This window comes from Osmia lignaria, chromosome 12 (genome assembly GCF_051020975.1).
Source record: "Osmia lignaria lignaria isolate PbOS001 chromosome 12, iyOsmLign1, whole genome shotgun sequence".
Taxonomy (NCBI): domain Eukaryota; kingdom Metazoa; phylum Arthropoda; class Insecta; order Hymenoptera; family Megachilidae; genus Osmia; species Osmia lignaria.
In genome coordinates, this window is record NC_135043.1 from 6481687 (window position 1) to 6508223 (window position 26537).

The following is a 26537-nucleotide window of genomic DNA, read 5'->3' on the forward strand; positions in this document are numbered from 1 at the left end:
CTTTCGCGATCTATCGATCCCCTCCTCATCGTCGAATGCACAGTTTGCATTGTAAATTTGTCGGTATCGTTCTATCTGCTTCCTCGTTAAGATGGATCTCATTGGTGAAAGGAATAGAGTCGAGAAAAAAGCTTTGGTATACTCGAGAAGTGCTATTGCAGAATATGATTCTGAAACATCCTCATTACCAACATCGTGGCGTTTGGCGCATTAAGAAAAATAAAGGAAAAGGTATTAGAAGCGGCGTAGGACGTGAGGAAGGCTGGCCGCAATAGAACAAGGTGAAACGAGGCAAAAGGGAGGTATAAGGGGGTCGTCTTATCCCGAGGGAGACGAGGGTAACACGGGAAACCAATTAGCCGAGGAACGCCGCCACCGTGCCACTAGATACGAGAGCAAGCTTCGTACCGTATTCGTTCGAGCTGCCGGTTCGACCGCGTTCTTACCAACGATCTGGTTCCTGCTATCGTTACCTGCAAAACCCCATGGACGTCGATCCGTGTCGCTTAAAATCCTCTCTTCCTTTCTGCCAGACAGAACCGTCCCAGTGGTGGCTGCTTGCCTGTCGAGATACCACCTTCATGCGGCTACATTTCTTTCTTGCCTCCTGTCTGTCTTCTTTCCTTTACTTTTTTCTTAACCCTTTTTCCCCATGCACCAGACGCGGTGGATGATGTCATCTTAGGAGAGTACCCTAGTGGCAATGGTAGGAAACGATATACGTGATTTTTTTCGAAAAATATTTAATTGCAAACACCGATGAGAACGACTGTCTTTGCATCGATAATCACGAGACGAAATTGAAGGAAGGAGTCTCGGATACCCGGAGGATCCAGGTTTTTCACTGTCCGTCGTGGTTTTTTGAAGGACCGCGATCATTTGGGAGTCTAATTTATACGGCGGCTAAATTAAAACGAATGCGTCGGATGGACGCATCTGCGAATCTCTTGGTCGAAGCAGGAACCTCTCAGGCGCGAGGAAAAAGAGGAGCGACCGGTCGATCCTCGGGAAAAAGAGAGATGGAAGTATATTGTGATTAGGGAGGAATGTTGATTAGATCCATCAGCTGGTCGAGTGTTGGCCCTCCTTCTTTCCTCTGAACCTTCTTGAAACTCTCGTCTGACCTACACTCGAGAGACTCTTTCGTGTTTCTGAACTCTCTTTCACGAGACTCGCGTGAGTTTCCTTTGGAATTTTTTAAATATTACAAAAATGTTAATGAAAGTTCGCGTCAGGATGTAATTATAGGATTTCGTTCGGGAGTCGAGAAATTTGTGGGACGGCTTAAATTATTCTAAATTAAATGGAAAATATGCCACGTCTGTCGTCGAGCCCATCATCTCCATATCGATTCTGTATTCCACGTAGGTAACGGCTCGAAACACGACGTTTGCTGGCGAGCAAAGATTATGTACACGCTCGAACACGCGTCGACTGTCAATACGTAATTGCTCTGGCATTCGTATCACCCGTGTCGTGTCTTTCTTTCCCCTTTATCTTTCGATCGAAAACTATTACGACGATACAATGAAAAATGCGGGAAATCGTGATTTTCCCAATTCTTGTACAAATTTCTCTTAATTCAGCTCGGTTTTGCAGCGGAAGTCGAGCTACCGTTCGAGCAGCTCGATCGGCTACCCTGAAAATTCCTCGTTCCGGCAGGAAGTACGCCGCGAAAGGGGCCGGAATTCCATTACGTTGGAAAATGTAAATACAATTGCATCGCGCTGACATAACCGCGCGATAATCCGTCGAGCGGAGGCGCTGGCTCCTCCATAAATCGTAATTTACGATCGCCGCGTGGCCGATATCGTGGAGAAATTCAAGAGCGAGCAATCAACAGGGACCGGAACTCTTCTCTGTTACTCGCTCGACGAGGATTATTCCGCTTAGCTCTCGCTATCGTTGCCATTTCTCCGCCTCTTTCTCCTCGTCGAAACGACCTAGCTGAGCCGAAGAGCGGTCTCGATGAATCTTCAACTGGCTCGATGGGCAGAGGCTCGCAGTTCGCGCTTTCTCGCTTCTATAATCTCGCCTCTTTTACACGCCTCTCTGTCGATCGTTCCATTCGACGTATCTCTCCTCTCTGTCGACTTTGTAAAGCTCTCTCTTTTCCCTTTTTTCCCCTCCTCGTCGCACCGAGTCGCGCGACGTCTGGTCGCTTTTCTCCGGAACGAGCACCAATAAATTAATTGCGGAGATTTACGTATCTCGCCCGTAAACCAGTCAGCAAGACTAATGCTCGGCCACTAATTACATAATTATACGGCATTATGTTACGACGACCAATTAATACGTGGGTACAATGACTCGAAGGCGCTCAGGCTAGCGCGGGCGAATCGAGCGCGTAAGTCATCGGCTCGCGATCTCTCGACCGATACCGCGCTACCATCGCCGGCTTATAATTTATTGTCCTTATTCCGCTCGCGATCGACACGGTACTATCTTACGTTTGTCTTTCAATCGTGCTTAAACATCATTCTACCCTTGCATTAGCAGTCGGCTATCTAACGAAGGTTTCATTTCGGGAACGGGAAAAAAAATACTAAATTAATTAATTTATTTATTTATTTTTTTTTCAAAATGAAACTTTTATTCGAAAGAATTTTAATGGAATACACAAAGTTACAAATATTCGACGAACGAAGTACTAAAATAACCGCGGTATTACTCGTTTCGATGAGTTCATTATTCATGAACGATTCGTCCGACTTTGTTGCATAATATATTTCTAATTCAATTACATGCTCATACAGAATGCATATTCAATGCTATCCGGATTGTATTTCAAGAGTATATTTTTATTATCTTCCGTTTTACGGAAATGCAGTTTGAATTGAAAGATTCAGATCACCCGTTCGCGATACTTCCTCGAGCTGTCGAGAAGCGTCGTTTCCTAATGGTCCAAAGCGGCGCAGCTGTTAATTGATGGATCATCGATCATTTAAGGTCCTCAGTCTTTGCTCATTCATTACACGCCTCTACTACGCAGAACATCGCCGATCAAGATCCATGATCGCGATCTTATGTAACTCTCCGCGACTCTTCTGCGTAATTGTATTATTTTTCTCGTGCTTATTTTTTGCCATTTTGCATCAGCAGCCTTAGCTAACCATCCGCTTCCTTCTCGAGAAATCTCGTCGACAACAACGTTACGTGGTCTCCACACTTTTCTTTTTTCTCGATAATACACGATTTCGAAGCAGTATTTTCCCTACGGTTGTCCAAAGCACGGAGTCGAAACTGGTAGCGGGGGTGGAATACGAGATGCGGGCAACTGATTTATTTAAGGGGCAGACCAGACATCCGGTTTGTCGAATTACGCTTTAAGAGCGCCTGTAGACGGAGTGGCAGATAAAAAGTGAGATGAGTGGAGAGAGACGAAACGGAACGAGACCGCGTCGACCCGTTAACCGTTTATCATTGCATCGACACAAGTCACGCAGCCAGGGACCCTTCGTGTCCATTTAAAAAAACGAAAAGGATCGGGTCGGGGCTCTTTAGTAGGAAATGACGTCACTGGCGAGGATCTACCGTGTCACCGTGTCGCCAAATCTGGGTCACCTTTCGCTGTTTCATTCTTTTTCCTCTTCTTTGCTATTCGAAAATTTCAATTTAATAATCGGTGCTATAAAACTCCCTCGAACGGTGGAATCTGGTTATTCCTGACCCAGACCTATGATTTATAGCTCGTCTAGATCAGCATCGTAAATTTTTCAAATTCACGCATCTCACGCGTATAAATTTCTACTCGATTCCGCGACATTGTTGCATTCGCGTGACATAAAAATATGTAATCGATTCGTCGCGACGCTTAAGTCAGTCTCCCACGCGGTCGCCCGCTTCAAACGACAAGATGATCTTCGCTACGAAGGTGACAATGACAAGCATCGCCCTTTGTTTCGTAGTTGCTGCCAGTAGGAAGCAATCCAGCGACAACCGATGCATTATTAATGTCCCCCCTTCGCTTGTTACCACTCTCGTACTCGCTCCAACTACGCGTGTGTATCCTCTGCGCGTGTTCGCCCCGATTCCCCCCATCCTCAAACGAAAATTAAGACGTTCCGTGCCAGTGTTACGCGAAATTAATCACACCGTACCGAATCAGTGGTAAAATATTTCTGATCGTCCACTGACAAAATTCTGATCGTCGTATCTCGAATATAGTTTCGGGATGATCGCGTGTCTCTGTACAGTCGAGGAGCGCACGAAATACGCTCGTTACCGCGCGTCTCCGCGCAGGAAGGTCCTATAGATTTGACCGTGTAACGATTTTAACCAGATACGAGAGTGGTCAATCGAGAGGGGGAGATCGAGCCGGTACATTATCGCGAAGATGACGCCTGTGACAGCATGTGGGAGTAGCTGTCACTCATTGTTGCTCCGGCAGACCTGATATATCCAGACATTCCGCTCCGTGATACCCCGGCTGCCTGGAATTCTTATCCTACGACCCCGGGTCACGATCGATAACCATGCTTTTCGCGTAAATAAATGTTCACCGAGCGTGGGCACACGAAACCGTGCCGGCTATTGTCGAACCGTTCGTTTATTCTGTTATTAAATCACGCGTTTGTAGAATGCATTTATAATGTCATAGGGATCGGAATCTTGATAATTCTATTACGGAGTAAATATCGTCTTTTATTGGCCATTGTTTCCGCGGGGCCAAACGCGTTCGAAATGTCGAAACAATCTGACAGTTATTTTGTTAACTGTCATTGGTTTCCTTGATCGATAGGTCGGTGGAAAATTCTATTACGAAATCGAATAATTTTGCATTTTTTGTGAAAATTATATTATGATAATAACGTCGCTCAAGTTCCAATGTGATAAACTTGAATCACAAATTCGACGAATTAAAACATGAATTTCTGAGCGCGAGAGGTGCAGTTGAGTCAGTTCTGTTTTGATCCCGGATTAGTACGTCAAATTCCTCGGGAGTGTTTACTTCGGACGGGATACGGAACAATTAGGCTCGTTTCGAGGAGCACGGGCCAGTCGTAGCGTATTCATCGCACGGCACAGAGTGGCAATTTGTCGAACGTTTTTCTCGATGTGTCCGCGATTATCGACGCGGCTACACCCGCGGAATAAGCGTGGTACGCGATGGGATATCCATCGATTCGTAGGAGGTGCGCGTCGCTCGAATCATTTATGCCGTCAGCATTTTCGAACGTAGCTACGTGTGCTCCGCCTTTAATCGAGATCGAAATCGGCCTCGTCAATTGTATTCCGTGGAAGATACGCAACGGTACCGTGAACGCCACCTTAAAACAACCCTCCGTGAGAACGTGACGTGCCTGATCCGTGTGCGAACCGATCGGATCGTGTCGTGCGATTTCATGCGCGTTGATTTTCAACGTGAAAACGAAAGTGTTAACCATTCGAATACATACGCCGTTTGACCGATCGCTGTTGATGTTCGTTTCAGAGGCCACCCTCCTCGTCACTGTCGTACCCCGGTGCGGGCGGCAACGAGGACGCGCGTAGCCCCGGAAGCGGGGGCACACCAGGACCCCTTAGCCAACAAGCGCCCACCAGCCTGGACTCGTCGGATCCCGGTAAGTCGAACTAATATTTTATTTTTATTATATTTTATATTCGAATTTCGAATCAAGTGCAATTTCGACTCGAATACTCGCGACAGCTGAGAGGATCTTTATTTTATATTTCTCGCGTTTAATTAATGTTTATACCGCGATCGTGCCGAGGTTTCCGAACCGAATCGGATCGATCGACAATATGTAAAGTGGAAAGAGAAGACGGACAGAGGTCTGACGGTGGACGCGCTAATGACAATATCACGCGACGAGCAACGGCTCGATGACAATCAAGACGCGACTCGTCGGGACCCCACGGACCTTCTGCACACCCTTCAAATTTTACCAACACCAACGCGAACGTCGACACTATCAAAGCCGCGGTAACGCCATCATCCAGGCTAATGAGCGCCTCGTCGCATTGGCGTACTTCTACATTCTTTTTCTCTTAGAAACTTTGTTTCTGAAAAATAAGATTCCTCGTTTATTTCATTCTTCTTGATGCTCCAATCGATCACTGGAATTATTCAGAAACTTCCACGAAACATACGTTGTTTTATCTTTGAAAAATTTTAATTTAGAATTTTAAATTGAGAATCATAAGCTTCGTATATAGTTCAATCTTTCGTCTATGCATCTCTGTCGTCGGAGAGTTAAAACGCAAAGTTTCCTCAATTTTTTCCCCCCCATAGAAACGTTTCGCGCCAATGGTTTGCGCGGTCGGGTTCAGTCAGTCAGCGAAGGGTACACAAGTTCACGACACCATCCCATAAAGATTCATTAAGGTCCGCCGTGGCTCTATATTCGTTGTGTCGTGGCAGCGTTATAGAGCCGCGTGGCGTGCCAGTTCGCTTGAAAACGCTGCGCGTGTATCGCGTATACGTGTGTTCCTCCTGTTCGTTCTTTCATTTTTTCCAGGCGACACAGACAAAACTTTTGACCGATAACAATCGATACGTTTTCCAGGTTTTCTTCTGAAATAGAAAAAGTTAATGGTAGTGATACATTTACCTGGCCTCATTAATGTCCTTGCATTCAGCTTGCATTAACGCGTCTCACGCTCGAGCAGAAACGACAAAGTTGTCCTTAAGTAGTCTTACCTTGCCAACGCTGGATGATGTCACGAGAGGATTCTTCTCGATGGAAACAGAGTTGCTCGATTGCCGGTCGCGTATTTGTCGTCGCGTTTTAGCATTCATCGCATGAGAAACGGTTCGTGACGAGATTTCGATCGGCGCCCGTAGCTCGCGACTTCTGCTCGCTCGGTATTAATTAAACCGCATTTAAACGGTAACGCAACACCTCGGATCAAACGTCGTCGCGTTCGAGCGATCAGCACGGAACACCGTTGCTCGGCTACGTTTATCCGTGAACGTATCTAAACGAGTCGCTGCTATGTCGGGAAATAACGCGATCGTTATCTCATTAACCGAGCTCGGCTACAATGAAATCGCCGGGAAGCAGCCTGGCCATCTTCGATCACCAGCTGGCTCGCGAGCGTACGCTCGCGGATACCGATCTCGACGCCGTGATCTGTCGCGAGAACGGCGCGAATTCAATCGCGTGGAAATCCAGAGGCACGCGATCAACGTCGAAGACGATAGAAATTTTCGCGCGAGCTCTCGAAAGGGCAGAGAATTTTAAAATTAAGAAACTCATCTCCAGTTGACTCTGAGAACCACTGCTAAACGCTGTTCAACGAATCGATTCCCCTCGGTAAACGAGGGACCACTCTGCATGCTATTCTCTCGTTAATTCTCAATTATAGTATTGTTTATACTTTAAACGAGGCGAGTCGCGTTTCTGGAAGCGTACACCGCGACTCAAATCGCTCGTGCGCTTGCAATAGACCTTTGCAAGATCGTTGGCTCAGAATTTTCTGAATAACCCTTATTACATAAATTTCTCGTGTATCGTGATAGGATTATTCCTTTGGATTTTTACCAACGACACGTTGAATCGTTGATATATCAAAAGACGCCGAGTGCAATGGATCGTTTGCTTGCATTCGGTACACGAGCCTCGGGGACTCGAGTTTGGTTAGCTAACGTGGTAGATAGCATCGTCCTCTCATCGAACCTGTCACCGTCGAAGGAGGCATTTGCTCGACGCCCTTCGTCGCTTTCCTCCGTCGTTTTCGACCCATCTATCGGACCTTTTCGTCGTTTCCCTCCACCGGAGCACGGGCTCGTTAACGTGCCGGCTTGTTTGCCGTCAGATATCATCTTCGACGGGCTCCGCGCTGGCCTTGTCCGCGACCGTGAAACCTCGCCAGTTGAACCTAATTTCTGTCGTCCGACCAAACGACCGATCGACGATTGTCCTCTGTTGCTCGGCATAGAAATGCAACCTAAGCTCTTGAACATATAGAAACTTGAACAAAAAGAAATCGCATAATTTATCTGGAAAAAAATACAATCGAAGCTCCTGCAATTGTAGAAACTCCGATTAAAGCAATTTTTCTTTTTTCCTTTTTTAAATCTTGATAAAATTTCAATTTAAAGTTGCGATCAGTTTGATTAATCGAAGGTAGGGAATTTTTCATCGTGACCTAGTTCGAACGTAATTCGTCTGAAAGGAATTGTAGCTGATCGGTTTAAGAAAATTCTACGATTAAAAGAATGCAATTTTTTTTTCCTTTTTTTTTTCAAATCTTGATAACACTTCGATTTAGAGCGGCAATAGAAACGGTTGAAAAGGTGAATCGAGGATAGGAGATTTCTCATCGAGACAGTACGATTCTGGCTCATGAAGTATTAACGAGCTCTCTGATGCACGTGTTTTTACATATCCGATTCCGGTCGTTAGGGCGGAATATTTTTCCAGGACGTGCTGGAAACGCGTGTCAGCGTCACGTGGGAAGAGCGCAGCCCCGGGCATTAACATATCGTGTGGCAATCGCTCGCGCGGATAAACACGTTCGTTCTACCCGTCGAGGCTTACAGCCAGATTCTATCTCGTCGATTCTAGCTGCTCGATCGCGATACATCCTCCAAAGAAACTGCCATTCGATTCTCATCGCAGTTGTCGATGATCGTGAGAACACGATTCGTCGATCGACGCTTCGAACAATCGTAATCATTTGAAAGTTCATCAGTGATTCGCGTCAGACTGTTCGAGACCGCCCTAAATACCTTTTCGAAAGGTGTTAACACTTTGATTAAAAAGAAATTACAATTCTATATAATATGTTCGTTTATTCGAGCATCCAAGTGATATTTGTTAAAATTTCAATTAATTATCGTTCTTTCCTTATCTGAACGCGGGCCGAAAAGAGGTTCGTTAGTTTAACAACAAGACATCGATCTACGATCTAAAATGGTGAAACGAACTCGTCCTGAATCCTCGAAAGAATCTTTAGGACTCTCTATCGATCCCTCTATCTGCATCGGGTCGCGCTCGTTGAAAGGGGTAAGCGGCGATCGTTTTTTCCTTCGATCCTCGGGACTTTACAGAGTAGATCGACCCTCTCGATTCGGCAGGAACGAGTCCTGTCAACGAAGCCCCGTCGTCCAGGTCTGCCTCCTTTCTCCCTTCCGTTCCCTGTCCCTTTCTCCACGTTTCTGGACTACGTTCTGGTAACAACCTTCGAGTTGCCAGAGTTTTCGTGCTTCTCGAGATCCTTAATCGACGGTTCGTCGACTCTACCGCCTCCCTCCTGGTTGTTCCATCGGAGAAAAAGGAGGGAAAAAGGTTGGAGACCAGATATCCTCCGGTTTCTGACAACTATCTGGGCTGAACGGTTGAAGAGAACGGTCGGATAGAAAGAAATAAATGAAGAGAGGATCGAGAGCGATACAGGCGACGGGGGAGGCGGAGGGTTGAGAGCGTGTTAAAGCGTGTACGGGGACCAAAGATCACGGAGAATTCCTGGAAATCGGCTCACGTTGGAGAGGGAGGGCAGAGAGAAGGAGGAAGATAGAAGTAATGAGGCTGATTCTCTGTTTTCTGTGTTTTCAGCGAGCGGCGGTATCGGTCGGTTATCGGGCTGTGCCTTCTTTTTTTTTTCTCCTTTTCTTTTTTTCCTTTCATCCGCCTCTCTTCTTTCTCTTTCTCGCTTTCTTGTACCATCTTCCGCCCCCGTACCACGGAATCTTTCCCTCTCGCGGCATAATGAGGCCTTCATGTCGTGAACTTCTGCGCCTTGTACCCCCTTTTTCTTGGTCCCGCGTAAAACCTCGTCGAACATGGTCCCCGTGCACTGTCCGGCTCCCTTTACGCGCGTATTTCTTACTTGTCGCTTGAAAACTCGATACTTTGATCTCCGTGCGAGTTTTTACTGGTCGATGTCTTGGTTCTTTTAAAAAAAGAGTAGGGAACTGTGATTCTATCTACGTCGTTATCTTGTAATTAAATGAAATAATCGAAGTAGTAATAATTTATATCTGAACATATCAGAGTATAGCGAATGCATGCAAAGTAAACGGAGATGTAGGAACAAAGTGTCGTAGGTGGTACCGCGACGACACTGGAGTTAATCGATGCGTTAATGAATAATAAACTTTGCGTCACTGACGTGGTATCGATTGCTCGCGCGGTTCGGTTCGATAGCCGGACATGACAGCCGGTGGAAGTCTCATTAATATTACTGTTTACTATGCGTTTAATCTCTGATATTTCCCTCCCCCTCTCGTCCCGGCTGCCTGTCAGAGTTCATCGATTTGAATAATTCTCGTTTATCGCGCTTCCTCGGTCGGTTCTTGGTAAAACGTCGGTCCACCGTGCTGAAAAATTCGCTTATCGCAAGCGAGAATCGCGGACCACGGATTCTTCGGTAAGTGGATTCAAGATTCCAGCCACTTGAAACACGGCAATCGGCGGACCTCGATGCTATTGCTGTTTCGAAATTCGATTTCTACCCTCCTCTCGTCTTCTTCGTTAAATTACTTTCATTTGTTACATAGTTGCGGTATTAAATTTCGCGTTACGTTTATCCACTCTGCGACTATCGATTATCCGCTTTGCATTGCACGAACAAAATGGAAAGCATTCTAATTGACAAACGACTCGGTTAAGTGGCCCGAAAAAGGGAACGCTAAAAATTCCCAAACAAATATCGATGGATATCGCGCCTTACCGTATCGAACAGGTCGAAACAGCGACAGAAGTTACCGTTCGACACACGGATTTCGATAAATCTCGCGGCTCGTACCATGGATCCGGATTGTCCGGATCGTGGCACGGCGAGATAGTAGGTTCGCGGATCGAATAATGAAAAAAAAAAAAAAAAAAAGCGCGGAGTGCAACGACGGATGAAAAAATGACGAGAGGGCGCGGGCTGGATCGCAGCGCCGGTTTCACCTGCGATGGCCGGACGCTCGATAATGCGACCATCGATAGCCCCGGCTAGATTTGGCAATCGCACGTAATTGCATCGATATTTCACATAAGCGGCTTAATTGATTTTTCTCTCGCCGGCTGGCTGGTCGGTTGGCTAGCTGGCTCGCCATACAGGGTGAGAGCCGTATTTACGAGTATTTTTAAATCGTGCCGGAATATACGGACGTTTATTAGGATGCCGATGAAACGGGCCGCGCGGAGGTAAATATTCGGAAATTTGCTGCGAGCCAGGCCGGGCCGATAAATAATGCAGCTCCCGTTGTATTTAGTTTTGTTAATTATTGCCGCAGTTATACGTGCACGCGTGCACGAGCTGCAATTAGTCTGCAGGATGAATTTTGAGTCGTGCAATAAACTTGTGTCTGGAGGGGGGGAATAGAGAAACAAGAGGAACGTTTGTAATTTCGAAACTTATGAAAATATTTAAATTTTTATCAAAATTTTTCATCTATGATATCATTTATAGGAATTGATTATTTTTATCGGTCGGGTAAAGAAAATAGTAAGAATAAGAAATGCATAGTTTCATAATCTCGAAGAACACTTGCGTTCTCTCGACCGATGATAGACCAGTAGTGGATAAAAGCGATCTAAAAATACGTCAAGAGTAATCTTGACGTCGCGTCGATACAAAAAGGGGAAAGCTGGAGTTCATCGCTCGAGTTTTCAGTACTTCCATAAAATTGGCAATACCGAGTGGAAAGAAGGAAATGAACGTTCGGCCGTGGTTCGACGAGGAGGAGATTTGTCGAAGTAACATAGGGCGGACCGGATGGGTTGAAATGTCGAGCAAGGTTGGCTATGTCGCGTTCGCGGAACGCCGTCCAATTTGGTCGCGCGATTTTTGTCCGCTTTGTTTGCGAACCTCGTGTTCCAAGAAAGGAATCCTCTCGCTGTCCCTTGGCGCGTGTTGCGTTGATTAACACACAATGCTGACAGGAGCGCGGGAAAAAGAGCGCTGATCACGCGCGTGTTATCGATTCGCCCGAGAACATCCCAGGACGACGCATGCACCTGTACCTGGATTCGCGACACCGTCGGTCGCTTTGATCACCGATCACCTTGTCTTGCTAGATCGCCAATCTCGATTCGTCGTTGGAAAGTATAATACCCGAGCAAAACGCTGCGAATAACGAAGCTAGTAGGTTTTTCATCGCGCCCTCGTCGTACAGACGTTTCCACGACTTTTATTCTCCCTGCGCTACGAATCGTGAACGACGATTTCGACCGGTCCCGATCGTTTTTTACGGGCACTCGTGTCGCGAGGGTTTTTCAATCGATTCGCGATTTCTTGTTGTTTTTATTCCGCATCAGGCTCGCGTTTCAGCCTCCATTTCCTCCGTCTCTGCTTCGCAAGGGATTCTCTCGCAGTTTCTTTCGAGGGAATAAATTTTCTATTTCATTCTTGAAATAAAAATATGGCCGAGATTTTTCGGAGAGCAGAAAAGCAAGGTGGCATCAGATTTGAACGATGTTTCTAAGGAATTTTGAAACAGTTAGCTTGATTTATTAGATGGTGGTTGAGCACCTCTAACCGACAGCTGTTCCAAGCACGTAAGATAACCTAACTCGCCTCTGCTCGTCTCTGCTCGCGTGCGTATTGACGTAGTTTGTATTTTTTAAGTCGTCATGCCCAAATGGCCAGGCTATGCCACCGCCTAGCTCCCTTTGATTGTCTTCTCGGAAGCAGCGGGATTCTTTCTTCCTGTCAGCCGGTTAGTAGATCGGTCACGAATTACTGTGAAACTTTGCCTGGCCCTTGGTCGGGTTCCTCGAAAAGTCAGGCACGCGAGAGCCGAGAAAATGGTACCGCGATTCCGTCGGGGCGCACGAGGAGTATTTCGATCATTAACCGAGGAAAATCTGTTGCATTAAAGGATTTCTATGAAATAATTAATGGATCTGTATTTCGCTTAATAAATCACGGAATATCGAAGAAGAAAGTAAGAAAAATTTCTCTATGCTTGGCAGGCGTACCTCGCGTCGTCGTCTATTTCCACGCGCCAACCAGCGTCGTTTGGTATCGTTTCGTGCGCCTCGCGATCGGCGTCGGAGATGTGTTTTGTCCGTTTTATCGTATGCTAATGAGCCGAGCGCAGTGACGCAGACGCGGTCGCTATTAATATAATTAGCATACCACCGTGGGGTTATGCAATATTTTTTTTTTCCGTAGGATCGTGGCACGGAGGAAACCGAACGGTCTCTCGCATGCACGCGAGTTTTATATGGTAATTAGGGAATCGATTGCGAACGTTCCTTCTCTCTCTGCCGAGGACGATTGCAATCGCAACGGTGGCGGTCTCAAATCGGTCTCCTTGCGCTTAACCGACTCTGTTCCACGCTAATTAGACTCGAAATCGGAAAATTGACCGTCACCGATATCGATTCCCCGCAAACGGTCCACGTTTTCCAACCCACTCTATTCTGTCCTCGATTTCATCTGTTGGAAACGGGGAGAGTGCTCGATGCTGGAATATCTGGAGGAATCGGTGTTAATTAATCGGTTACTGGAAATTTAACGAGAGAATGATCGGGCATTTGTAACGTGGCGATGTTACAAGCATTTCTACTTCGAAAGTTGCGAGAAATTATTCCATGTCCTCGAAAACATTTCAAAAATAGCCTTATCATTTCTTACCATCGCACTCACATATTGATGCACCGTTGCATTAGCTGTCAGTTCGATGCATCCGATATCAGCCTTTGCAATTTTTTCGTCACGAAGCTGTAAGAGTTTTCAAAATCAACGATTTTCATTAATTTTCCCACCAAGTAACATCGCGCAAAATGGCCATCTGACAAGGGGATTTCATTGACGAAGTTAAGCAGAGGAGGCCACCTTTGAACCGTGCAACGCACACTGTTAGTATCTCAGTCGAATAAACAAGTCATTCCGTGTAATCGAGCCTCCCTCCCCCTCTTTCTCTCTCGCTTTTTCACACGGCTGGTTGTCGATATTCTCGCGGACAAACATGCAGGCGTGGCGCGAAACGCGATGAAACGCGATCGACAATGGAGGAGGCTGTTGCAACTGCCGCGACGATAACGCTGCTACGAGCGGACCGTGTCAACGCTCTCTCGTCTTGTTACACAAGCCAGAACAAGCTTGGCCACGACTTTGATTTAACGATTTCTTGCGGTGAGCTGGTCGCGAGCGTGCGCTAGAAATCGTCACGGATACTTAAAGAGGCCGCTCATAAATCGTTGCACGCTCCTCCAGGGACTTCTCGCGCGACACCTCGTCGAAACGTATTCTTCTCGAGTTTATGCCCGTGCTGACAGTAAAATCTTATCCCGTTGCGGCCGGTACAGACCTGCTTCGATAATCCAGCGAACCTTCCGTGAAAATACGGCTTCCACATTTCATCGGCAACTGCCAATTCCGGGACGACATCGCGTTGCCACGTCGCGTAGGTTTGCCGCGACGAAATCGTGAAAATGCAGCTGCTACATTGCCGATCTTGTTAGCTCCGAACGAGGATTCTAATTTGCAGTTCTCTGATGCTGATAGTATTTATGTTATCTATTCCGAGTTCAGATACGATGCTCTCTTCATCTTGTATTCTATATTATTGAGATTGAAATTCTGATAACGCGAAGGTGATAGCGTTTCAAAGCACTAACGTGACACGATTCCGTCTCTAAATTTCAATTCGTAAACTCTTTGATCGAAAGAAAAGGAAGTATCGTCTCGGAATCGTCGAATTAATCTAGCGTTTTCCAGTCTGGAGCGCGCAAACGCAAAGAGCAGTCGCTGAAAGGGCTCGTAGGAGCTGACTGAAGGCTCCTTCGGGATAAAGAGAGAAAGCGGAAAATAGGATCGAAGCGAATAAGAGAGCGCGAGATGAGGGTAAGATGCGAGGGAAACCGCAGCGGGACGGTAACGGTAAAAGGGAGCGAGGAAAGGAAGACGTTAGGAGCAGGGAAGAATTAGCTAATGGCGCACGATGAATCCGTAATGGGTTTCTGGTGTTCCCGGGGCCGCATCGGGATTTGAACGAGTTTGCGGCCCGGCCGCGACTCGCTTCGAGCCGTCGAAAGACGAGGCAAGCGGGCAACAAAGCGTCGAGTTCGCGAAGAAGCTTCGAGGAAAACCGTGCTACGCCCGTCCGTGTAATACCCCAAGGAATGCGGAGAAGATGGAAGCATAGATAGGGCTCTTTTCGCGTTGGGGAACCTTCAGGGCTGGCGAAGAAAGAACGATGGTAAAAGGGGTGGCCACTCAAGCCGACCCGAACCGCCCGGTGAATCCTTGCGGAAAAGCTTACAGCGACTCAGACTCTCTTGGAAAATGCTGTTTGCGGCTCGAGGACCGATTCTCGTATCCTTCGGAAATCAAGGACGAACCTGAGCACGTCTTTTCCCAAGGCGGCTCATTTATTTCCCGTTCTTCTTGAAAATTCGTGTCCATGTCGTTCAGAGTTGATGAAACTGGTCTAAAGATTCATAGTTCATCTTATAAAAATCATCTACAGAAGGGGTGACAGATTTCATTCGATCACTATTTCTGTATTAGTATCTTATCGTTATCGTTACTTTCGAAAGAACATCTATCAAATTCATCTGGAGCAGCCACCTGTGGCCTCGGATTTCACCTACCACGAAAATCGTGGCTGTTTTTTCATCCGGGAATAGCGAGTACACTGTAGAATGCTCGTAATCGAGCGCAGAAAATCGTGCGAAAATAGGCGGAGAAGAGAAAAGAGCATCAGCATCGGGGCTCGTAAAGATGCGCGGCGTGGCGCGAGTAAGGCCGACTCGTCTCGAGACGCACGCTTTAGCATTCCCCGGAACGAGCGAGAACGTGCCAGATTTTCCATCCTCCGTGTGTACGACCATCGAACAAAATTGCTTGGCTGGAGGAAATATCGGGACACGCTGGGAGGGTAAGAAGGAGAGGGACCGAGCGCGTTCACGATGGAACGAAAGTGCAGTCACCCGGAATAAACGAGGAGGAGACCCGAAGTTGTTGGTCGAAGTTCAGTCGGAGAGGGGTTGGGAATGAGTTTGCGTCGCGTCGGTGATGAAACTTTGCCGTGACGAGAAAGAGGGGTTGTCACGCCGTTCGCCTCTAAAACCCACCCCTCTGAGGCCGCTCCGCCATTCCGTTTCCGCGAGGCGTTTCTGCTTTTAAACGAACGACCACCAGTGACGCTCTCTTACTCTCGATTTTTACTACGTTGCTTCGGTTTCTTCTGGCCAGATCGATCATGTACTTTTATTTTCATTCGCTGCAGAAGAACAGTCGATACCAAACGTTTAGAGTTATTCGTTTCGAAGAGTTATCGACGAATATCCGTCGCGCGAACGGTTAAATAGACTCATTGTTTCTCTCTGATCGTTGAATGAAACTGAACGCGTTGTCACGGTTCGAACGATTCAGCCTGCACACGAAGGTTCAGAGGTTCTTTCCCAACAATTTTCCCGAGGCTTGACGAGAGAAACGTGACGTTACTTTCGTGACTGGCTGTCTGAAATTCCTCCGGGTTGGTCTTCAACAGCGTGGCACTGCATCGACTTTTAGACCGGTAACTCGCGACCAGGTGATCGCTCGCTAACTTCCCAGCCTCGCTGGCATCTCGTCGCAGGACTTTGGCTGTAGACCACACATCGCGGTCGGGATAAGGACGAAGGGACGGATCGCGGTGCGGATATAAAGACGGGTTATATGACATATTTTTGCGAACGAGCGAACCGACTCGAGGGCGAGTACGCGTCTACGAGCTTCTAAATATAGAGCGTGACTCACGAAGATGAGCAGAATCGAGAGGAAAGAGAAGAGGAAAGGAGTTGTGCAAAAATACAGACACCAGAGTGTCGTCCTCTTCGCCTCGTTACGAGGAACTCGGCGAGCATTATCCGCGCTCACCTTCCATTAAGTTAGCTTGAAATCCGCTGGTTATTTCACCGTCAGCGAAGAACCCGGATCTGGTAATCGATAGAACGTTAATTGATATTTCATCCCTTAGTTTCAAGTTACGTCACAAACGTGACTCGATATTATGAGACAAAGGGTTAAACCGCAACTTCCATTGAAATTCATCGGTTAAGAAACCTTCGTGCCAAGGACGCTATCGTTGTTCGGCTCCAAATTTGTAACCCAATTCCCGCGTGTAGTCGAGGGCTGTTCGCGAGTCGTCTGGAACGACACTCTCGAAACGAGATCCACCGATAGGTCGGTGTATCGTATGGCAGGTTGTATCGGGATGCGGAACGAGGACAAAACGAGAGGATCGCAGGCGGATCGACACTCGAAACGTCGCGTCGAGCAGGAAGGGGTTGGATGCGGCACGAAACCGCAGAACGATTGAATTCTTTGGAATAGAAGGGAAGGCGAGCGAATGATCTTGAGAAACGTAGGAAAATCGAGGAAGGTAAACGACGTTCTAGCAGCGAGAAAGACAAGATCGTTCGCGAGGGAATCGGTTCTTTTTTTCCTCGCTGCCGAACAGACTTCATTCTTGGTTTACAAGCGTGCGGTCTACAAAGAGGTTGCCAGGTTGTTAAAATAACCGCAGAACTCACCGCTCGAAGGCGTGTGTTGTTCGTGTCGCGTACGTGTGCGTAAGCGCGTGATTACGTTCTGCTCGGTGCGCGCAAAATAGACGCGCGCGTACAACACGCGACGCGTGCTTAAGCGCGCGGCTACAGGAAGAGGGTGGCAACCCTTCCTCGACTTGCGCTTCCAACCCGTGTCCATTCAAATAATTGTGATTTTATACCTTTTAGTACGAACGTTTGAACGGTGCGTTGAATTTTGCAAGGAAACAATTGAAACAATAACGAAGCAGATAATTTTGATTATTGACACAAGTGTGAATAATTAATAAGCGAACGATTCATTTTAGCGGAGTGAATGTGTTTGAAATTGAAATCATGATAGGTCATTTACTTGTTGAATTGCAACGCTTCTCGAAGCATTCGGTCTTTCATTAACCTTAAGATAACGCGGTGATTACGCTATGATTATTAATAGCGCATCGTTGGTAATTGTTTAAGAGGTAGCTGGCAAGTAGGTTAGATTTCTCTGGACGAGTGGAATTTTCGTTACGAGCGAATACGTTACGGAATTAGTAATAGCGTAATTAGTGTACGTGTTAACGCGGCGTTTTAAACGCGAAACAGATAAGAAAGGGGTCATTTGCCCGAGGAACGTGCTCATCACGGGTCCGCGAAAACAAATTGCTCGCGTTTCGAAATACGGAAGGCGAAATGATAACCGAAAGACAAAGTTCACGCGCCTTCTCCACAGATAACGTCCAACACATCGACCTAAGATAATTCAACGAATTCTCGATGGAGAATCGACGTTCATTCAATAATATCTTCTGCATTTCTTAAATTATCAGCTTTATACAAAACCAAATTCATGCTGAAATCCTACCTTTCGTCAGCCTTCGTATTATCTCTATTCGATGTCGAATAAAAATGATGGTTTTCTAAGAAACCCAGAAGATCCGTTTCGAAGAAACGTTATCATACAGATAAAAGATTCAATTACTCTTTAAACGTGCTCGTGGATTTGTAAATGATGCTTTATAGCTGTAAACAAATGTTCGAGTCACGACCGGACTATCGCTCACAGACGAACACTCGTGGTTTCATAATTTGGTGTTTAGTCGAGGTTAAGCAAGAAATAAAAAGAAGAATAATATAGAAAACGAAGCATCTTGATGTTTCTTAAGTCTGTGTCTCGTTCCAATTTGTGGCAGAACCCGAGGAACTTTGAAAACCACAAAGTACGATCGTAAATGAGGGCCTCGTGCGCGTTTTCGGCAAGGGGTGCGAGACACGCTCGCTGAATAAGACGGAACGAAAGCGACGGAAAGAGAGAAAAATAAGATTAGAAAGAGAGGATGATCCCAGGGTGCTCCCTGGTCGTGGGCTGATATTTTTTGCCTCTCGTCCCTCGTCGACGGTCGTGACTTTTATTGCGTGTACGGCGTAAACGCGCGGCGTCGAGAGGCGAGAGCAGCAACGTGGCTTTATCTCGTTAAATCCGTACGGCAGAAGCTAACGAGTCGATACACCATCTGGGCCCCGTTTCCCAAACGAAACACCCTGAACGGACCCTTTTGTCCTCGAACAATCTTTCTCCCGGCTGCTCCGTTCGCGACGCCTTCCTTGCGGTTTCCGACGCCGATGACGCGTCCGGTAAATGATACGCTCTCGATCAGTCGCTGGTAACACTGTTGCAGTTGCATGGAAATTATGCTCGCCTCGTGGGACAAGATCTCGGGGAACTCGTGGTCGCAGGATTTTATTGTACTTTGCGGTTTCGACGAACAAGGAATAAAAGGATCTCTGCTGTTTAAAGTTTCTTGGAACATATGTTTGGAATCTGTTGCGGTTAAATCAGTGAATTTTTATTCGTTCGTTATTTATAAAATATCATAACGTTCACCTTTTTTCCCGAAATGACGACAGAGGAAAGGAAAAGGAAATATTGAAAAAGTTTCTTTATCTGGAAAAGCTTTTAACTCATCAACGACGGATACTCTAATGCCAGTTTTCTCATCAAAGACCAATCTAAATGGAAGACAATAACGGAAGTTAGCCTGGCGAAGTAGTTGCCGTTGATATGACACGGCCTTAATTTACTTGGACATCAAGCGTGCTTGTATTGACCCGGAAGGGGATGAGGGTGGAACATTTATCGATCACGCGGAGACTTGTTGCCCTCTTAGCCAGGAAGCGAACTGGTGTCTCTAAAAAGGAGAACGCGTCGAAGAATGCCTCTAAACTCGGTAATAATGAAAGTCAGCGATGTGTATGATTGAAAACGCCGGGGACCCGGTGAAATGGCTCGACGAGGAGGGTCGACGCCGAGCGAAGAACGACCCACCCGCACCATTACCGTCCCCGTAATGCTGTTAGGTAATTGCGTTTTTTTTTTCCGCGCTTATCGCGCCATTTTTTCCGACGGTTCCCTAAATTTTTCAACGAAACGCCGTCTTTCGACGACGGGCGATGGGATTTTGCATCAAACATAACAGCGTTCGCAGGGTTCTTCTGATTATTAGAGCAGGACGATTTATTTCGATAAGAGAAAGAAATCAGAGGCGCGGAAGGTTCCCGCGCGAAAGAGAAATTTCATTAGTCACCGGGCTTTTTCGTCGGGCTTGTTTCGTCGAGCGATTTAACGGACGGAAAAAAGCAGAAACGTCGGCGGTGGTCACGGCTCGTTTCCCTCGATTGATTCGTGACAAGGCGCGAACAAACGGACTGCTAAACGCCTTCTCTCGCGAGTCGCGCGGGTAAACGGTCTTTTACCACCTTTCGTCTCGGGGTATCACACCTTTCACACTTTTACACGCCATTTCGCCGCTTTTTTCCCTCTCTTATGGCCAGATAGTGGAGAAATAGCGAAGAAACGCTGACGTTCACTTTTCGGAGGATTAGGTAATTATCAACTAAAATTAGTGATTTCACTAAGCTTTATTGACTAAGCGTTGGTACAAAAATTCTAGCAATTAGAGCGTTATTTTTATAGAAAATTGAACGCTTGATGTTAAAAAAAAAAAATCCTAAATCAGAGATTAGAGCGTCGTTTCCGCAACAAATTGAACGCGACGCTGTCGTGGGTGGTCGTAACAGAAAAATAGCAAGAGAACGGATCCCGTTGACTCCTGAGGGAAGGCTGCCACCACGATCCGTCACATGCAGATCCAATTCTATGCTAGTCTCTCGCTCGCCTCTTGCACAACGCCGATCTCGATACAATGTACAAGGGGGAAGCACCACCCAGTTGGTTCTGGCCACGCATCAGCGCTCTCTTTAAAGCGACTTGTGCTTCTTCTCTACGCTCTCTTGTCTGCCCTTTTCTCTCTTTTTATTTTTTAGCCCTTCTTTTCCTCCCTCTTTCTCCGCTCGAGGTGAATGGTTTCGACGGTGCGCATAGGGGGACGGGTCTGAGGCGGAAAAGGGGGTTGGCGATACCCGGGTGCTAGGCCTCTGGCTGCAAACGTTGCATTGTGTCACTTCTTCATTCATTTCTGATTTTGCGGTCGGCTTGCGTAGCGAATTCGCAAAAACTCGACTCGTCCCTTCGTTCCCTTTCTGTCCCTCGAAAATTCGACGTTCTCTATCTCTCTCTTCTATTCCCTGCTTCCATCTTCTCTTATTTTCCTGCTCTTCCTTCGATTTAGACCTACGGAAGGGAGATTTGAAATTTACCATTTTAAATTGAGGAGTATTAGTCATGGAGAATATTATACTAATATCATTAGTCTCGAGGAATATTAGCCTTCGATGAACAAATAGAGAATCGTCAAAGAGATACCAACGTCGTACTAATATTTCAACTCCCACCATTCTTTTTTCTTACCGTTACGAAAGATACTCCTTTAAAGATGATCGATTCATAAATCACTCGTCGTATCAGCAGTTACACATCCAGCGGAAACTTGAAACCGGGCATTTATCAATTACGTAATTATCACCTGGAGGCTTGCATAAGTGGGCACGCGTGGTCGTTTCAGTCTCGATAATTCCAGGTGATCGCGCGAGCAAGTCCGAGTACCGTTCTTCTTTGTCGTCGAGTTGTTCCTTCACCTGGTTCCCTCGATCATAAAGCGGAAAAAGGAAGGAGACGCAACGACGATGTTTGTTGTGTCGAGTAATCGAGCGTGGCTCGAGTGGATCCTGCCAGGTTTGCCTTTGCTGAGAAAACAAACCATGAATCTGGTCTGGCCTCGGTGTTTCTCTTTCTCTGGATAGGGGGAGAGGGTCCCCTGATTCCAAAGGGGACAACGCTGGATCACAACGGGTCGTGATTGGGTCCATTGAGGGTTTTCAAGTGCGTGCGCGATCCTGTCCCTCTTCCGATCGTGGGAGACAGCCTTGACGATGCCCTCGAAATTCCTTTGCCAGAGGGCTGAGAACTATCTTTCGATATATTCTACTCTCCTTAACGTTTCTCATTTTTCAAGATATTCTTAAATATTTGGATGTAAGTTTGAAAAAACTCTACGTCGATGTACGCAGCTCGCGAGATAATATCTGTATAAATTTGCCGCGCTCTCGTTATCGCACCTTTTCTCACGTGTCCCATGCGAAACGCGCCGCTAATTGGGTCCTCAATGGAGCAAGAATCCTTGCCTGCAATTGTATGCAATTCCATGGACTCCGTAGATGGTTCAAGAGCAAGAGTTCATATTTTAATTCCAGTTTTCGTTTCTTCAATCATCCAGTAATTGAATCGTAACCGATATTTCTATTCTTGAAAATTTAAGAAAACTTCATCTAGTTAGAGAATCCTTGAACTTTCAAGTTCCTGCTCGCGTTTCGCTCTGATTCAGCTGGAAACAGCGTGGCCCGACCTGGCAACCTTCTCTCACCCTGAAACGGTGCGATAAGAATGAAACGGCGGGGTTCACAATGAAGGTGTCGTTGCAGGAAATTATACAGCAGTTAGACGCGAGGCCTCTCTTTCTCTTCGTCTCTCTGCTCGCGAGCAATTGTCTCTTAGACCGGCATTGTCTTCCAGAGAATCATCTATTTCCCTCTCTGTCCGCTTCTCGCTCTCCCCGGGGGCCTAACGAACCCGCTTGTCTGACACGGCGCGGCACAATGAGAGATCTAATCGCGGGTAAAGTACTTAATATCTTAAGGTCGGACGAGAGGTACCGCGACACGGGGGTGGTCCAAGGGGATGTCGAAGAGAGGACGGCTTGTTAAGCGTTTGTTCCGCGAAGACGAAGATTCGTCAGGGTTACTGGGCTAAATCCTTGGTGTCGAGGATCCGACGAAGAGGACACCTTTGGTTGACAGTCGGTCCTCCGCGAGATTTGATCCTCGAACGATGGGATGCTTTTAGTTTAATTCTAGATCATTTCCGTATCCGATTCCGCTGAGTTTTAAATTTCACGCGGCTGTAAGCAGGATACCTTGATTTACTTCGAGGCGAGAAAAAGGAAGAAACGTTTCCCCGTAATTAAGACGTCACAATACCTCGAACGAAAGAAACATCCTATCGAAATCGAAGCCACTACTCGCGAGTCATCGACCACGACCTCTCGCAAGAAGCGAAACCGCGGTTAAAAAGCTGGCTCGGTTGATCCTTTGATTACCTTCCGCGGAGATTGCAATCACGATCCGCGAATTCATGCACAAAGAACGCTTAATGATCGCGCAATAAAACCGTTCCTTTTTTTTTCTTCTTCTTCTTCTTTCTCTCTACGGTTAATTACTCGTACCGTCCTTTCCCAACGTTTACCCGTCGTCGAAGCTCGATTTCCGGAAAGCCAGATGCGTTTTATCCGCGGGAATAAACGGCGAAGGGGAGGAGGATAGCAGTGACTTGTAATATCAGTACGGTTGAAGTAAGATAGACGAATGGAAAAGGAAAAGAAAAAGATAAGGAAAGCGGGTTTCGTCGAGTCGTTGAACGGTGCGTACACCTGCCGGCTGGCAAATGAACCCTTTGTCTCTACTCGCCAAGTCATTAGGTGAACGCCAGAGGCAGTCGCGGCTTTAACTAGTCGGCTAAGCGAACGTAATAAAAAGCGAAATAGCGGGAGTAAAACAAATGACGCGGCGCGGTGTAACGATGATCCCGTTGCTGAAGCGCGGACCTAATCGAAAGACCAGCCTCCGGTTAGCATTACCCTTTGGGGTCACTCGGTAGCTACCGGAGGATCGTTTCGTTGCATCGCACGAACGTCATCCTGAAGAATCGATTATCCGATCCTATGATTGCTTTCTCAGCATCTTCTTCAAGTTCGATGATTGTTTGTTTAAGGAAATCGATCGTATTATTTTCACTATACAGTGGAACTGAAAGTAGATTTTTAATTATAAGAAGTATCAATTCTTCAAAATAGTATCACACCGAAACATTCCCCTTTCTTGATGCGAAAAATTCGAGCGTCGTCCTCTCGTCCCTTATCATCCGAGCCAGCTACGCGAGGGAAGAAAGCGTTTTCCGGTAAGAACCGACTACGGGGTCGTTTCGATGGAATAACCGTTTGTAGTTTGCCTCGTATGCCTAATATCATAACCGTAACGATACGCCAGCGAGAGAGCTACGAGCTTAAGGAAGAGAAAAGGGGAGAAAAAGGCGACGAGTAGAGGCGTGTGTGTGTGTGTATATCTGTAGGTACGAACGTATGCAAAATCGTGTCGAAAAGACAGGAAGGGTGCGAGGTTGTGTGTCACGTAGGTGAAAAATTCTGGCCGGTTTTCGGGCCGGCCTTCTTTCGTCCGCCCGCTCCGTTCCTCTTTTCACCGCCTCGCAGAAACAGCCCTTCCTTAGCGAGGATAGGATCCCTTCTTGTCTCTCGCGCGATTTGCAATTCAACGCTGTGCGAGTCGCACGCGTACGAGACTCTGGTCGGTTCCCTTTTGCCCGTACGAGTCAGAACGCGAGCAGAGTTCGCATAATGAATAATAATCGCATATAATGTCGCTGGATGAAAGGTGTACGCTAGCATGGGGGATGCGACACTCCCATTGTGCCCTCCTCGACGACCATCGACGACACAGCTCGTTTCTTTTGCTTTCCACCACGTCCGCTCCGAGTTAACCGCCCTCACCTTTTCCTCTTCGATCGTTCCGCTTTTATTACGTCCTCTCTTTCTTCCTTTTCTTTTTCTTTTTTTTTTTTTAATATGCGCCGAGACGGTCGCGCGAAGACAACCACCCACCCAGCCGCGAAGGTATGAAATTGAAGCTTAAATATTCTATGGAGTGACGAGGCGGTGAACACCGGGGGCGCGGTCGCTCTCTTTGATACAGTTATATAAAGCATCGTTACGAGGACGAACGACGACTTTATATTGCCATCTTCGAGGCGAGTCATCCTCCCTACTGAGCGGGACAATTCTAACTTTATTAACGGCCACGGTAGTCGGGAGAAACCTGGTTCCTCGGTTGCTTAGCCTGTCAGGGGATGATCTTTTTTTAAGGAAGTTTGTTTCTTGAAAATATTGCCCTTTGAATCTCTTGATCTCGCCAGCAGTCGGGGACACGGGGATTAGTTTTACCGTGGTTATTGGATCGGACCGGATAAAATGATGGAGTCGTATTTTCAAGGGGGATGTAATATAAAATGTAAATTACTTTTGCATCGACACTTTCGAAATTCGCAAATCATTCTCGGATAGTGAATTATATTTATTATTTTAAATAATCCTGTTTCCGATCATCCAACAGTGGCGTCGTTGAAAATAATCGAGGGGTGGTTTTCGCGAAGGGCCTCAATTTCGCGTAGCACGATTAAAGTCTGCCAGGAGCAGAGGAAAAAAATTCCCCTACAGGCGGTTCCTCTCCCATTTATCGGCTCTGTTTACACGGGGGCGCGGCGCCGAGTAATTTCTTTATTTCTTTCTCCGACGACGGTGCAAGGGAGTGGAGAAAACCCTCTTCGTTCCGTCTTACCTTCGCGCCACCATTTGTTTTTATCAGAAACTCCCGGGGGACGCTAACAGCCACCTGCCGGTCTCCACTCGTGTACGCGTCTCCTTTCCTTTTTTTTTTTCACCCTCTCAGGGACCACGAGAAGAGAGTACGCGGTCTACCCGGCTCTCCTCGGGGGACCGAAACGTCGACTGGAAAAGCCTTTCGCCGAGAGACGGACGTGCGAAGGGAAAAATGGCACGCGTGTCACACGTCGCGCTTCCCATGATTACGTTATTTTTTCGCGTGCTTTCGCGACGCGCCTTTATTATTCATACCCGCGATACCCTCGTTCGCGTCATGTTCGTTTCTCCTTTCTTTCGGATCCCATATAAAAAAGACACCACTTTGTAAGCGAAACACCTTGGATTCTTGGAAAAAGAATCAAGGTGAACGAAAGGGGACTAAAATATCCACGTTCTCTCGTTGCGATTTCATTCAGCGATCGAAAATGGAACGCGAAGCGACAAGACATCTCCCGGTAACCGCTTATCTCCAAACATTTCAAGCGAAATGATCGAAAGGAAAGTTCGAGCGGACGCGTTTGGCCTCCGCCCAGGATCAACTGAGCGAACTACCGATCGCGCTTACTGTTCGCGAACGAGCCAAACTCGTGGTTCTACCTCGCAAATTTACATACTGGAACGTCGCCCGATTCGAATTATCGCCAAAAAGCGTTCTTATAAATCGGCAAATTAAAACCACCCTCGTAGCAGTCGTCGCGTCGATGCGTTACAGAGTAGACGGAGTTCTCGCGTTGCAGCAAAAGATAGCGTACCGTGGAGAGGGGGTTGGAAAAGGGGCTGGTTGTAGTCAAGGTCCATTAGGAACCCCCCGGAGCAACGAAGGAGAGAAGTGTCTGGCGAAGAAAGAGAAGGAAGAGACACGGTTCCCTCTATCTCGAGAAGTGTCACCCATGATGAATAGTTGGCATGAACAAAAAGAATGCTAACCGCGTCCCTCTTCTCTCGAAACCACCCTCCGCGACCCCCTAGAACCGTTCCGGGTTTCTCTGTCGATTTTCCGGAAAGGAGAGCATGAAGGTGGGGCGGGACAAAGCGGCGACGATACTATCTTAATTAAAAGTTGCCAATTCATTTCGGTCCTCGTTCCCACCCCGTGAACTTTGCTTGGCTAGCGCGAGATCCGAGCTGCCTTTTGTTTCACAGGGGACCAAGGACGAGAGAGGAGGAAAAAAAAAACTCGGAACGAGCCGAGATAATAATAAGAAGTTCTTCTCGTCCGCCAAGGAAATTA

The 26537-nt window shown here is 47.0% G+C and overlaps 1 protein-coding gene across 6 annotated transcripts in view; it reads left to right on the plus strand.

Moving 5' to 3' along the window:
• The window catches only part of hth (Meis homeobox homothorax), a 369553-nt gene that overhangs the window by 120254 nt on the left and 222762 nt on the right, over positions 1 to 26537 (plus strand). For all 6 annotated transcript variants that reach the window (XM_034321378.2, XM_034321376.2, XM_034321379.2 and 3 more), the window contains exon 7: positions 5435 to 5564. In XM_034321378.2, the coding sequence (XP_034177269.1) occupies positions 5435 to 5564 (130 nt within the window). The remainder of the gene's footprint in view (positions 1 to 5434; positions 5565 to 26537) is intronic.